Here is a 14413-nt window from a genome sequence, read left to right as displayed (position 1 = left end):
CCCTTTGTTCTCCATCATCCAGTCTGTGGCTAAGCCCATCCCCACGGATGAGGATCGTTTCCATTGTTTGCCCTCAGCTCCCCGCCCTTTGTTCTGCATCGTCCCCGTCTGTGGCTAAGCCCACCCCCACGGATGAGGATCGTTTCCATTGTTTGCCCTCAGCTTCACCAGCCCTTTGTTCTCCATCATCCAGTCTGTGGCTAAGCCCATCCCCACGGATGAGGATCGTTTCCATTGTTTGCCCTCAGCTTCCCCGGCCCTTTGTTCTCCACCATCCCGTCTGTGGCTAAGCCCATCCCCACGGATGAGAATCGTTTCCATTGTTTGCCCTCAGCTCCCCGGCCCTTTGTTCTCCATCATCCCGTCTGTGGCTAAGCCCATCCCCACGGATGAGGATCGTTTCCATTGTTTGCCCTCAGCTCCCCGCCCTTTGTTCTGCATCGTCCCGTCTGTGGCTAAGCCCGCCCCACGGATGAGGATCGTTTCCATTGTTTGCCCTCAGCTCCCCGGCCTTTGTTCTGCATCGTCCCGTCTGTGGCTAAGCCCGCCCGGGGGCTTTTAAATCTCAAATGCTGAGCTCGTCACTTGCAGAATTCCAATTGGCCCTGTTATGCTCCCGTCCCTCTGCTGCGCTCACCGTTGCCACCCGTCTGCATCCTTGTGTCCTTGTGCTAACGCTGTCCCTTGTCTCGGTTTGTCTGTTTCGTGTGTGCCGTCTAGGGGCACGTGTTCAGGCTCTGCTGAAGGACCTGCGGGAGCGCCCGGGCAGCGTGGAGGGTCTGAGCGCCCTCGATGTGGCCGAGGCAGCCCGTGCGATAGCGAGCGCGATGCCAGGCGGGCGCGCGGAAGGGGAGCAGGACGGCGCCGGGAGAGGCGGCGGAGGGCCGGGAGGCCAGGCGGGCCGCTCGGGGGCCGCGCGCCACAGAGACGGCGTGCCAGGTGAGTGCCTCCCGGCCGCTCGCCGCGCGTGCACGTGGTGCGCTGGGCTGCATTCTTTCTGCTGCGAGGTGGGATTCATGTTAACGCTTTGTGTGTGTCTGAACTTTTGCCTCTGAAAGCCTCCTCCGCAGGCTGAGCCTTCCAGAGCGCTTACGCTGAAGGGCGAATTGCTCCCCGGCGGAGGGGGCTGTGATGCCTCCGGCGAGGTTCCGGGTGGGCAAAAACAGGAGTGAGAGAAAGAGGTTTTGTGCGGACTGCGTGAGTGAGTACGGTATGGAGGCAGACATTTGAATAATAAAGTGAAAGAGGTTCATTCAAGTGTCTGTTTAGGCTCACACCAGCCTCTGGGGCTGCTCCAGGGAGAAAGCAGAGATCCCCACGCCCTGGCACACGCCCACTGGCGCACACTGCCACACACACACACAGAGACACGCTCACACCCCGGCGCATGCACTCGCACACACGCTCACACACAGAGACACGCTCACACACACAGAGACACGCTCACACCCCGGCGCATGCACACTCACACACACACACAGAGACACGCTCACACCCCGGCGCATGCACTCACACACACACTCACACACAGACACGCTCACACCCCGGCGCATGCACTCACACACACACTCACAGAGACACACTCTCACACACAGAGACACGCTCACACCCCGGCGCATGCACACTCACACACACTCACACACAGAGACACGCTCACACACACAGAGACACGCTCACACCCCGGCGCAGGCACTCGCACACACGCTCACACACAGAGACACGCTCACACACACAGAGACACGCTCACACCCCGGCGCATGCACACTCACACACACACACACACACAGAGACACGCTCACACCCCGGCGCATGCACACTCACACACGCTCACACACAGAGACATGCTCACACACACAGAGACACGCTCACACCCCGGCGCATGCACTCACACACACTCACACACACACACAGAGACACACTCACACACAGAGACACACTCACACACAGAGACACGCTCACACCCCGGCGCATGCACTCACACACACACTCACAGAGACACACTCACACACACAGAGACACGCTCACACCCCGGCGCATGCACACTCACACACACTCACACACAGAGACACGCTCACACCCTGGTGCATGCACTCACACACACACACACACACAGAGACACACACACAGAGACACACTCACACACAGAGACACGCTCACACCCCGGCGCATGCACTCACACACACACTCACAGAGACACACCCACACACACAGAGACACGCTCACACCCCGGCGCATGCACACTCACACACACTCACACACAGAGACACGCTCACACCCCGGCGCATGCACTCACACACACACTCACAGAGACACACTCACACACACAGAGACACGCTCACACCCCGGCGCATGCACACTCACACACACTCACACACAGAGACACGCTCACACCCCGGTGCATGCACTCACACACACTCACACACACACACACACACTCACACACAGAGACACACACACAGAGACACGCTCACACCCCGGCGCATGCACTCACACACACACTCACAGAGACACACTCACACACACAGAGACATGCTCACACCCCGGCGCATGCACACTCACACACACTCACACACAGACACGCTCACACCCCGGCGCATGCACTCACACACACACTCACAGAGACACACTCACACACACAGAGACACGCTCACACCCTGGCGCATGCACACTCACACACACTCACACAGAGACACGCTCACACCCCGGTGCATGCACTCACACACACTCACACACACACACAGAGACACACTCACACACAGAGACACACTCACACCCCGGCACATGCACACACACACACTCACAGAGACACACTCACACACACAGAGACACGCTCACACCCCGGCGCATGCACTCACACACACACTCACAGAGACACACACACAGAGACACACTCACACCCCGGCGCATGCACACTCACACACGCTCACACACAGAGACACGCTCACACCCCGGTGCATGCACTCACACACACTCACACACACACACAGAGACACACACACAGAGACACACTCACACACAGAGACACGCTCACACCCCGGCGCATGCACACGCACACACACTCACAGAGACACACTCACACACACAGAGACACGCTCACACCCCGGCGCATGCACACTCACACATGCTCACACACCCCGACCCACTCACACATACACACACCCACTAACAGCCGCCAGGGAGCCTTGTGCGAGGGCCGAGCAGGGCAGGCCCCGTCTCCCCGCCTGACCGCTTCTCAAAGTTGCGGAAGCTGCATTGAAGCATGTAACGCAGTGCGCTGCACACAGTAGGCACCCAGGAGCATGCCAGGCGGAAGGGGCATGTCTCTCCCTCCTCTGTGGGCTGGGACGAGGCTTGCCTGGAAGCTGGAAGCATGGCTTGACCGATGCAGGAAAAGATGCTGGGTTGCTGCTACTCGGACGAGATGGTCCCTGTCCCAGGGCTGGGAGGGTCTGCAGGAGCACAGGAGCCACACACTGACTCCTGCGTGTGTCTTCAGAGGAGTGGCCACCACGGGAAAATCACCAGTTTGGAGTCATCTCAGCATGAGGTGTGTGGGTTCGACACTTCACTTTCCTTTCTGTAACTGCGCACTGCACCTGGCCCAGCGGCTCTTTCTGCTCTGAGCTACCTGAGGATAATACGTGGCTCCCTGGAACTGGCATCGCGACTGACTGACTGACTTCGTGTCTGAGTTAGTGTGTCAGCCCTCCTCTGTCGTGGACTTTACGGAGCGCCACCTCTGTACTGGAAGCGGAGGTTTTCGTTGTCGTGGGAATGAGGCCAGTTTCACTGTGCCTGACCTACTCGGTGGTCACCCTGTATGTCCTGTGGCCTTTGTGCTGACATGCTGGACCGGGATTTTTTTTTCTCATCTTTATTGGAGTATAATTGCTTTACAATGGTGTGTTAGTTTCTGCTTTATAGCAAAGTGAATCAGTTACACATATACATATGTTCCCATAACTCTTCCCTCTTGCGTCTCCCTCCCTCCCACCCTCCCGGTCCCACCCCTCCAGGCGGTCACACAGCACCGAGCTGATCTCCCTGTGCTATGCGGCTGCTTCCCACTAGCTGTCTGCCTTACCTTTGGTAGTGTGTATATGTTGGGCCAGGATTCTGATGAGCTCGTGTCTTTCACAGATAACAGAATGCGAGACGGCGGTGCAGGATTTTACCAGGAGGTAAGATGGGGCGTGTTCGGGTCCTGGGAAACCCAGAGTCGCGTTAGTTTTCTTGTCCATAGTTTGGGAACGTACGTGAAATACAAAAAAATTTTTTCCAGAAAAAGATAGAAAAACCCTCATAATCTCAAATTAATATTCCTCAGAACCACCCCCCCACCCACCCAGGGAAACGGGAGGATAACACCGCCTGATAAGACTTCACACCCACTTTGTGTCGTTGAGGTCGTCCCGCGTGTCCCGGTTTCTGAGGTTCATTTAACGGACATTCACAGGCTCTGGACCGTGTACACCCACGGCACTGTCCATGGTGGAGCCACCAGCCATATGTGGCTGCTCGAACTTAAACCCATTAAAATTACGTCCATAAGACTTCAGCTCCCCAGCTGTGCCAGCCACGCATCCCATGCTCCCTAGTAACTGGGGGGGGGGAGACCACTGCTCCTCTGTCGTTGCCAAGGGGCCCCTCGACAGTGTGCTGGTCCAGAGGGGTCTGGACCAGGCTGATGCGTGTGCAGGTGTGCGCACACGTCCACCCACGGAGCGCTTTGTTGGTTTGCCCTGTTGAAGAGCTTTTGCTCATTTGTATTAGTCTTAAGGATGCAGAAAATCAGTTCATAAGCAATGGCAGTGATGTGGTTCTACGAAACTCTATGTTGTGGGTGGAAAAGAAGAAGTTCTGGTTAGTACTTCTCTTGTCAGATTATGTTAGTGGTTCCTGGTTCAGTGCCTGTTAGCACGTGGTGAAGAAAACACCAACAATTCTTTGAAATGTCCATCAGAAATAAAAAGTGGAGGGTTCGGCTCTCCGAGTTGCGGAGGGAGCCATGGGGTCTAGGGACACGTTTCCTAATTTGGGACGCAGAGGGGGAGGCCAGCAGAGCTTGGGCTCTCCAGACGACATGCATTCGGCCAGACCCGGAATTTGCCCCGTGTGGCCCACTCCCAGCCCCAGGCTCATGTACGCCAGTGCCCGCTCCCCAGTGCCCGCTCCCCAGTGCCCGCTCCCCAGTGCCCACTCCCCAGTGCCCGCTCCCCAGTGCCCACTCCCCAGTGCCCGCTCCCCCGAGGGTCTGGTGCTGATGCCTCTCTGTGACTTGGGGCACATTCTTAGGCTGGTTTCCTTTCTGCCAGGTCAGCCGTTTGGGCGTCAAACTCGGGGACCTGCTGCAGGGTCCTGGGTCTCCATTCCTGCCTGGAGCCCCCCGTCTTGCCGGGTCTTTCAAGACGGAGATCAAGAAATCGGAGGACCCTGAGGCCTCCCCGTCTTCAGAGGAGGATCGCGTTGGGGTGGAGAACATAAAGAGTCAGACCTACTCCAAGGAGCTGCTGCAAAGGCCGCCGCACCCGGAGCCGGGGCCGGATGGACTTGGGGCATCGCAGCTCTGGGCTCCGGCGGCCCCGCAGGAGGACCAGCGCCCCGGTGCCAGGGCCCGGGGACCCCCTGGCCAAGGCCTGCGACTGGAAGTCCAACCTCCCCAGGAGGAGTACGGCTACATTGTGACGGAAAACGAGTGAGTGGGAGCTTTTCATCTCTCCGTGGGTGAGATCCTGGCCCTGCGCAGGCTGGGGAAACGCTTTCATATTTTTCCCCATCTTCACCTGGAGGTGGAGGGTGGGCATCCCTGGTCTTGCAGCTGTGGGAGGGCAGCCAGGAACCAGCCATCCCCCTGACCCCGTGTTCTGGAACGGGAACCCGAGCTTGAGGGTGATTCTCCACCAAATAAACCCCAAACAAAGCCCTGCCCGGCTCCTTGGTCCTGGCGCCATCACCTGCAGCTCAGGCCACAGGGTGCCTGTTGGAGCTGGAGCCGGGGTGTCTCAGGCAGGACGGGCGGTGCAAGGGGCGCCCCGGGCAGCCCACATTGGCTAGAACTCCAGAAGCTTCAAGTCGTCCGTATACTAGGATATGAGTCACTCTTCCGAGGGAAAAACGTGCCGCACACGATGGAGTGTTCTGTCCTCCCCTTAATTTTGTGCTGAGCGTAACAAGGGACAGAATCAATGTCACGTGCCCAGCAAGTGACAAGTGGTCGGCCTTGTTCTTCCGGTCATCTCACTAATGAACCTGACGTTTGACACTTCGTAACGGTGCGTTTCCTTCAAGGAATGGAAGTGGGGATTCCAAGGGAAAACACGTGTGTCTGGCTGCATGCACAGGCGTGCGTGTGTGTGCTGGTGCGTGTGCAGGTGTGCGCACATGTCCACCCGCGATTTTGCTTCTGCGTCATCCTGTGCCTCTGGTCAGGTGTCGAGTGTGCTTCAGTGGTTACTCCCCGTGGGGAGGGGCTCCGTCAGAGTGGGAACCGTCTCTCCTGCTGACTCCACAGCCTCTGCGCTCTCGCCTCCGCGCGTGTTCACCGTCGCTGCACCGCACGCGGCAAACGCCGCCTGTACCACAGACCCAGACCCTGTGTCAAGGCCCCATGAAACTGAAGGTGGTGTTCTCGCCTGGGTTTGGGGGCATCTGCAGCACTGACGCCTCGTTTCTCCAGCCTTTTCATGAAGATGCGCCTGCCCGTTCCGGCCTCCACACCTCTGGGCCGTGTTCCTCGCACTCTGTCTGCCTTGAGCCCCTTTGCTCAGAAGTGGAACTCCCGCTGGGTGTGTCAGAGTCACACGTGACCCAGCGCGCACGGGGGCCTGGATGGTGCTGTTGAGTCAGACCCTTCCAGCAGCCTGCTGCCCGGTCTGACCTGTGCCGTGGGTTTTCCCTTTCTCAGCAAACGTTGCTGTCGTGTGTGTGTGTGTGTGTGTGTGTGTGACATGTATGTGTATTGTATGTTTCTGTGTATGTGTCTGTGTGTATCTGTGTTGTGTGCATATGGCTGTGTATATTTGTGTATGTATGTATACACGGGTGCACATGTATGTGTGTGTTGTGTATGTAGGATGTATGTGTCTCTGTGTTGTGTGTGTGCATGTGTGTATGCGTTTGTGCATACGCATGTCTGTGTGCATGTGTGTGTAGTATGTACGTGTCCCTGTGTGTGTGTGTGTGTGTGCATCTCTGTGTTGTGTGTGTGTGCGTGGTCACTGGAGGGACCACTGTGCAGCTGCTCTGAGCACCTTTCCTCCCGCCAGGATGTCCTGATGCCCAAGGGCTGGTCCCCGGCGCAGGGTACGGGGCTGCTCCTGTCTGGGGCCTGGGGCTTAGCTGCGCACACAGGAGACCGAGGCCCCGTGGAAGTGCTGGGAAAGGATTCTGATCATTGGGAAGACTTTTCGAGTCTGCGTGAACAACGGAGAACAGAGGACGATGAACTTCAGAGCAGGACCATCCAGGCCTACCGTCCTCAGCTTCACAGGAAACCCAGCATGAGTGGACGACACCTGGATGGAGGGAGACCCATCTCGTCGGGTGTCTCCTCCTGTTCTTGCTGACTTTCCTGTAACACGAAGCCACTTCTGAGCGTTTCTTCTCTGCGTCCAGAGTTCCTTTTCCTGAGGGCTTTTCCTTGGCCTCGCCTTTGGGGCCTGAACACTTACCTGCTACAAGCACAGGTTAAAGAAAAGGATCATTATCTTATCTTGGCCAATTTCCCGTTTTCTCTTTTGCTGTTTCTGTCGGATGGAAGCTCTGTGGTGCAGCCGACAGCCCCAGGACTCCCTGTGTATCACAGGGGAGACCTGCTCCAGAAGCGTCTCCCACCCTCCCTCCACGGACAAACGGAGGCTTCCGCCTCTGCTGTCAGAGTAACTGGTGACTTGGGATTCTCGGGGGCAAGATTTCACCAGATCTCAGTTTAAGCCTTAATGGATCAACTATTTACTGACAAGAATCCGACACTCTTCTTTTCTTCTCTTTATTTTAGTTGCTTGGTTCCTCCTGAAAGGAGGAGCGCGCCGTCTCCTCCCTGACGTTGGCAGGGATGGCGCGGCTGGCCTCGCTCGTCCATTTCCTGGTGGACGGGGCTGTCGTTTAGTCCTTTGCCACTTGCATTTTCATCCTGTCTACAAACTGGATGGATTATTCAAGACGCATGAAGGGCAGGGCAGCCATCCCACGTCCTCCGAGGACGATTTAAAAGTAATTTCAAGTTAGGTTGACAGGAAGTGACCACGGGACGGAGGCTGCGTGTGAAGCAGAGGGGACTGCTCACCTGTCAGCAGAGGCCAAACGCCTTTACAGCTGAAAACCTGGGAGCTATGAGGCGCGCTGGGCAGGGACGCCCCCCTAAGGAGACGAGCCCTCGTGTCCTGCGGGGACCTGTTCCTGTACAAGGGTCGTCCGAACCGCGCAGACCGAGTTTGCGTGAGCACGTGCCGCGGCCCCCGCGCCCTCACGGATCGCCTGGAACCCCCAAGGTGGGGCGAAGCCTGGGTCCCACTGGTGGCTGCCCCCTGGGGCTCGGTGCAGAGGCCGCGGAGGCCGCCTCGGGGTGGGAATCCCACAGCGGCAGATGAGCCGGGTCGTGGCGGTGGCGGCGCAGGAGCGCATGGGGGGGGGGGCGCGCTCACCAGATCGGGGCGTCAGCCGCAGCGCTCGCCGCGGGGAGGCTGCCCCCGGGGAGAAGCGGAGCAAAGGCTGTGGGTCGGGGGAGGCTGTCGGGAGGGCGCCGAGGGGCGTCGGGCCGCGTGCTGCGCCCTCCCTCCTCCGGGCAAGGGTAGGGCCTGGGCAGTGGAGTCCGGAAGAAGGGGCCCCTTTGGGCAAGGCCTTGGGAGCGTGTGCCGCCCCAGGCCCGTGCACCAGGCTGCCCTGCCGGGCCGGGTGCCGTCCTTCTCCTCTCAGACACCTGCCGCTCGAGCCCTCGGGGAAGCCTGCCCGCCCTCCGCCACCCCTCACCACAGTGGGAGAGCCGCCAGCGCTGGCAGCCGGCGGGGGCGGGAAGGGGGGCTCCGCTCAGCCGCGGGAGGGGGGTGTCCAGCCCTGGTCTCCCTCCGCCCTCCACCCCGCCCCGCCCCGCCCGAGCAGCCCCTCAGAGCTCACGTGGCTGCTTCTGTGCTCGTGGGCAGCCAGGAGTGGGCCCTGCCCGTCTCTGCGGTTTCTCCCTCCCTTGCTGGAGAAGGAGACCTCCAGAATGTCGGGGGGCGGTTCTGTGTATACGGTGGCAGCGCAGACTGTAGTTACTCGGCGCCACTCTCAGGCCGTGTCTCGATGACGTGTTCAGGTGTGGCCGCATCTCTGCGGAACCTTCCGGGACAGCCCTCCCATGACACCATCCGTCCTCTCGTTTGTTTGTCTTTAAAAGACGGTCTTTGGTGTGATGGGTTTGCTATCACCTAAGGTTGGCGGGGGCGGGGGGAGGCCGTAAGGAGTGAAAAGAATCATTCTTTGTGTATTAAAAAATGGTAAGAAAAAGAAACAAAAAATACCCCAAATCGAAACTTCTTGACTGCATAGTTGGTAGTTCTGGGAGCTGTCAGCGAGAAGAACGGTGAACAGTGGTCTTCAAGCCCCAGAGGGTGGCCCAGTTCTGACTTGTCTGTTTCCTGCCGGCCCTTCTGGACTTGGCGCCCCAGCTGTGACATGGGACGACTGTTGAGGACCCACGATGACCGAGACACAGGAGGTGCTCACAAAAGGAAAGAGATCCGGACGTAACACGGTGTAATTTTCCCCCTGAGGCAGTCAGACATATCTCCGTTCAGCTTGGTGGGTTGTTTTGAAATTCAGCTGAGGAAAGTACAGAAGTAGGCTGTGAGATTCAGACACCCCGGGGTGTCTGTGTTGTTAATGAAGGTGTAAGCAGTGTTAGCCGGGTGGGTCCCCACGCCCGCGATCCCGTGTCACAGCTCGAAACAGATCTTTACCTGTAAACGTCTCACCCCGACCCAGCCCTCTCCACGTCCCTCTCCTCGTACTGGTTACAGGAGCCCAGGGACGGCGCTCAGCCCACCCCCGCCCGCTTCCTCTGCCGTCACCTGGGGTGAGGTACCTCCCTCCCCGCCCCCAGCTGACCGGCTCCTCTCCTGTCCGGGAGGCTCTGCCCACGCTGACGCTGACGTTTCCACGCCAGCCCTGCCCCTGCAGGACCCCTCCCAGGTCTCCCCGCATCCCCTCCAAACTTCCCCCTCAGGAGAGCGCTCCGTAACCTAAACCTGACCGTGTCATTCTGTCCCCGACGACGACGGCCTTGCCCAGGCCTGGGCCCTGCAGCTCCATTTCCCTCCCCAGCCTGCTTCCTTTCCGCTCTGGAATGTGAGGGGTCCTGACAGGAGGCCTTGGGTTTGCTCCTGGCCCAGCACGCTCAGATGCCACCTCCTCCAGGCAGCTCTCCTTGGTCAGGGTCCCTCCTCCAGGGCGCCGCCCTCCCCTCAGAACCTTACCTGGGGGTGGAATGATACACCCTGTGGGGTTCTTCCGCTTCGAGCAGGGGCCGCACCAGCATTTGCTCAGCTGCGTCCCAGCCCCTGAGGCGCCTGGCTCCTCCAAAGGCGCTGGTGGTCTGCGGTGCTTTCCTTCCCTCTCGCACCCTTTGCAGTCCCCCCACCTGCTTTCCCCGCACGCGTCCCTCCCTTCCTGATGTAGCCCCCAGTGCTGCTGTAAGGTCACGCAAGCTCCCCGGCTCGAGGCCCTCACCCGTCCACCCGGCTGCTGTCACCTCAGGACCCCGCCCTCCAGCCACTCCCGGGCTCTCCTGTTCACGGCTCTGAATCTCTATGGGAAAACACTCACTCCTCAGGTGGGCTGGGCTGGGCTTCTCTTTGGGGCCCCTCTGGGTCTGTTTACTTAGCTGCAGACCGTGCCTTCACGCAGACATCATGCTTCTTGTGGCGGCTGCTCTGTCCGTCTTGGACCCCCAGTGCCACACAGGCACTGGGGGTGCTGGGGGAGTAAGTGACAGGGTGAGGAAGGACTTCCGGGAGCTGAGGCCTCCGCTCGAGGATCAGCCCGCTGGGGGCGGGCTGTGCGTAAATTCTAGGAAGATGGCTGTAGCTGATGTGGGAGCCCTTCCCGAGGCAGTCTGAGGCTCCGATGGTAACAGAAATCCAAGTCACAGAACTGAGTCTTCAAAAGCACCAGAGGCAAGGCTTTTGCCTCTGAACAGAGGTTCTCCTTAGAAAAGCCCTACATCTGCATCCTCAGTGATGATCTAAGGGAGCCTGGGGGTCACGAGGATAACCTGCCGGTGGCCGCGCTCCAGCGGCCTGGGCGGTGTCCGCATGGCCTCGGCTCGAGGGCCTGGGCGTCCTGGGTGCCGAGATGCAGCCACGGGGCCCCCGTCCGACAGGCTTCCCGGGCTGTCAGTTTCGTATTTTTCACGCGGCAGCAGATCTGTGTTTGCTCTTCCCTGTGCAGCATTTTGAACACACGCAAGAGCAAAAGATACTGACCCAGGCCCGGCGACCCAGACAGCCCAGGCCGGTCACACCCCACCTACTTCCCGCTCTCCTCCTTTGAAACAAATCCCAGTTATACTGTCTTAGAAGCATTTCATGAAATATCTTTAAAATAGAGGGATTCTTTCTTTTTAACATACCGTAATGTCATATCACACCTACAAAGGACCCCAAATCCCTTAATATCATCAAATATGTAGTCTGTGTTCAAATTTCCAGGTGTCACATCAGTGTCAGAACTTTGTTTTCGTTTATTAGCTTGTTGGCTCACGTTTGCTGAGGTTATAGAGCCGTGCTGGAGTTTGACGTCTGCTCTTGGCTGGAATTCTAGAACTGGAGGATATCTCACATTTGCCTGGCCTCTAACCGTGGCGGTGGACGAAGTGAGAAAATGCCATAAAGGTGCAAATGTGATGGGTGTTGAAAACAGTTTCAGTGCCTCTCTGGCCCAACGCCTTCCAGGTCAGCTTGGCCATGTCTGGCTGCCCAGAGGTGCCAGAAGGGACGATGGTGCCAGGGGACCCTTATGGTCTCTGTGAGCCCCCTTCCCGCATGGGATCCTTCTGCTGCAGCAAAGGGCGAGATGTGTTGTTGGTGGGCGGGGCCGGGAGGGGAGGGAAGCCCGGCCCGCGCCGAGCAGGCCTGGAGCCCGGCCCTCCAGCCTCTGTCCGCCGCATGGCTGTCCTTAGAGCCCGACTCCTACCGGCTGGTTCTACAGCCCAGCCTGGGAGTGCGGAACGTAGGAGCGTCTGGTGACGTGGGGACCCTGCTCTCGTTTAGCCATGAAGACCTGTACCTGTGTGTACGTGTCTGCAGCTGCACCTGCGCGGATACCTGTGTCTGTACACCTGCATCTGTGTCGTCTGCTTAGGTCTGTGTCAGCTATATCTGTGTACCGACATCTACCCCTAGACCTGCATTTATCTATATCTACGTCCATATCTGTGTCTGCATGTCTGCACCTACAGGTACACCTGCACTCATACCTATACCTACGTCTACCTCTGTACATCTCACATCTGCGTCATCTATTTATGTCTGTATCTGTCTGTCTACATCTACAGCTACACCTAACCTATACCTACACCTATGTATCTATACCTACATCTACATCCATAACTGTATCTACGCAGCCCACCAGCTGCTTTGCTGCTGGATTTCCATAATCGTCGGGGAAGCTTAGCTTTTTGTCTTCAATGATGCCCTGAAATTCCACAGTAATCCCCACAGACCCTCATACCCTAACACCTGCAATTGATTTTTTGCAAAGTGTGTCTCAGCTGTGTTATAAATGGGCCAAGACATGAATCTGTCAGAAGTTAAGCAGTTTAAATTCCACTCCTACGTATGAAGGACTAGGAAAGAGGGAGAAAAATATGAAAAGATGAGATTTGCCCTGCTGTCAAAATAGTAGTAAGTCTGCAAGTGAATAATGAAGCCAGAGGGAAAAGGAAAACTGGAAAAAAAAAAAAAAGTATCCAGAGAGGAGACTCGGTTGAGGCAGATAGGCTTACGTAGAACGATGATTTTAAAGCTGTACTAGAACGCTAGCTGTGGATACTGGTTACGTCGGAGTTGGTTTCAGGCTTCAGATGAGCTTGCAGGGCCCCTGCTTGGAGCTCTGCGGGGGCGGGTGGGTGGAGCGGCACAAGCAAAGGCCCCGCCTGCGTCAGGAGGCGCGTGGGCACCTCAGGGGCTGAGATGAGGCTGGAGGACGGGCAGTGAGCGGTGAGGTCTTCCCCAGCAGACGTAGGACGGCCCTGCAGGCGCCAGGGGTGGGTGGCGAGGTCAGGGTCCGCTCTGCTGGATCCTCTGCTGCCCGTGGAGGAGGGATAAGGGGACCTGCGGTGGACGGAGGAGACCGGCCAGTGGGCATGCTGGCCGTCAGCACCGTGCCCGCCTCGCCCTCTGTGCCGCGGGCGGCGTCTGTGCTGTGACCTCGGCTGGATGGAAATCTAGCTCGGCAGTTGCACCACGACTGCTGGGGAGAGGAGTCCGCCCTGGCGAGGTCTGGGTCAGCCTCCGGGGCCCGGGGGTGGGACGGGGGAGCCAGCAGAGGGCCACCCGCTGCTTCTCGCCGCGGGTCTGCGCTGACGGAGGCCGTGTGTCCCGAGGGGGCTCGGTGGAGGATCCCCACGAGTGGGTGCCGCTGGAGGTTAGGGCCGCAGGAGGGGCAGGGGAGGAGAGTCAGGAGAGGGGCTCCTGGAAGGAGATGGTCCCTCCCGCCCCCCACTCCTCCCGGACCCTGATCCGCGCTCCGCTGTATGGGACACACGACGTGTCTGGGTTGCATGGAATGTCTTGGAAGCAGATGAGAATGACCATCTCAAGAGATGTAGAAAAAGCATTTGACAAAATTCAACTTCCTTTTATGATAAAAACTCTCAACAAAGCAGGCATAGCGGGAACATACCTCAACGTAAAAAGGCCACGTATGACAAACCCACAGGTAACGTCATCCTCAACGGTGAAAAGCTGAAAGCTTTTCCCTTAGGTTGTGCTGCTGTTGACTTGCTCTGTGGTTACCATGAGGCTTACATAAAACATCTTCTCTTTACAAGTCCCTTTTAAGTGGAGAGCAGCTTCACTTTGCATACAGAAGCTTTACATTTTTATGTTTTTGACATCAATGCACTTTTTATAAAGGTGACACTCTAAGACGTTGTATACTTAGATTTGTATTAAGCGGTTGGCAAATTTTTTTTTTCCTGGAGAATAAAATTGTTTTGGAGAATATATTTATTCAAATATATTATGGAGAACGTATTTGTTAAATTTTTGAATATATTTATGTTGAGACGCACAGTCTCATCTTGATGTTAAAAAATGCTAAGTTGTTAGCATACAACAGTTTTTTATCTATTTATGATTTACCTGTGAAGAGTTGATGGTGGTTAGCAGTTTTTAATGAGAGTAATTCAGGGTTGGCAGAGACTCGAGGTGAATTT

The 14413-nt window shown here is 57.4% G+C and overlaps 1 protein-coding gene across 1 annotated transcript in view; it reads left to right on the top strand.

Moving 5' to 3' along the window:
* The window catches only part of PTPRN2 (protein tyrosine phosphatase receptor type N2), a gene marked incomplete at both ends in the record, with an annotated part of 672304 nt that overhangs the window by 242918 nt on the left and 414973 nt on the right, over window positions 1–14413 (top strand). The window contains 3 exons of the mRNA XM_082845910.1: window positions 721–939; window positions 4141–4181; window positions 5316–5695. Coding sequence (XP_082702036.1) covers window positions 721–939; window positions 4141–4181; window positions 5316–5695 — 640 coding nt within the window. The remainder of the gene's footprint in view (window positions 1–720; window positions 940–4140; window positions 4182–5315; window positions 5696–14413) is intronic.

The sequence above is a fragment of the Leucopleurus acutus genome (genome assembly GCF_964270905.1).
Source record: "Leucopleurus acutus genome assembly, chromosome: 9".
NCBI classification, from domain to species: domain Eukaryota; kingdom Metazoa; phylum Chordata; class Mammalia; order Artiodactyla; family Delphinidae; genus Leucopleurus; species Leucopleurus acutus.
Note: the sequence above shows the minus strand (reverse complement) of the source record. Positions and strands in the feature narration are given on the sequence as shown.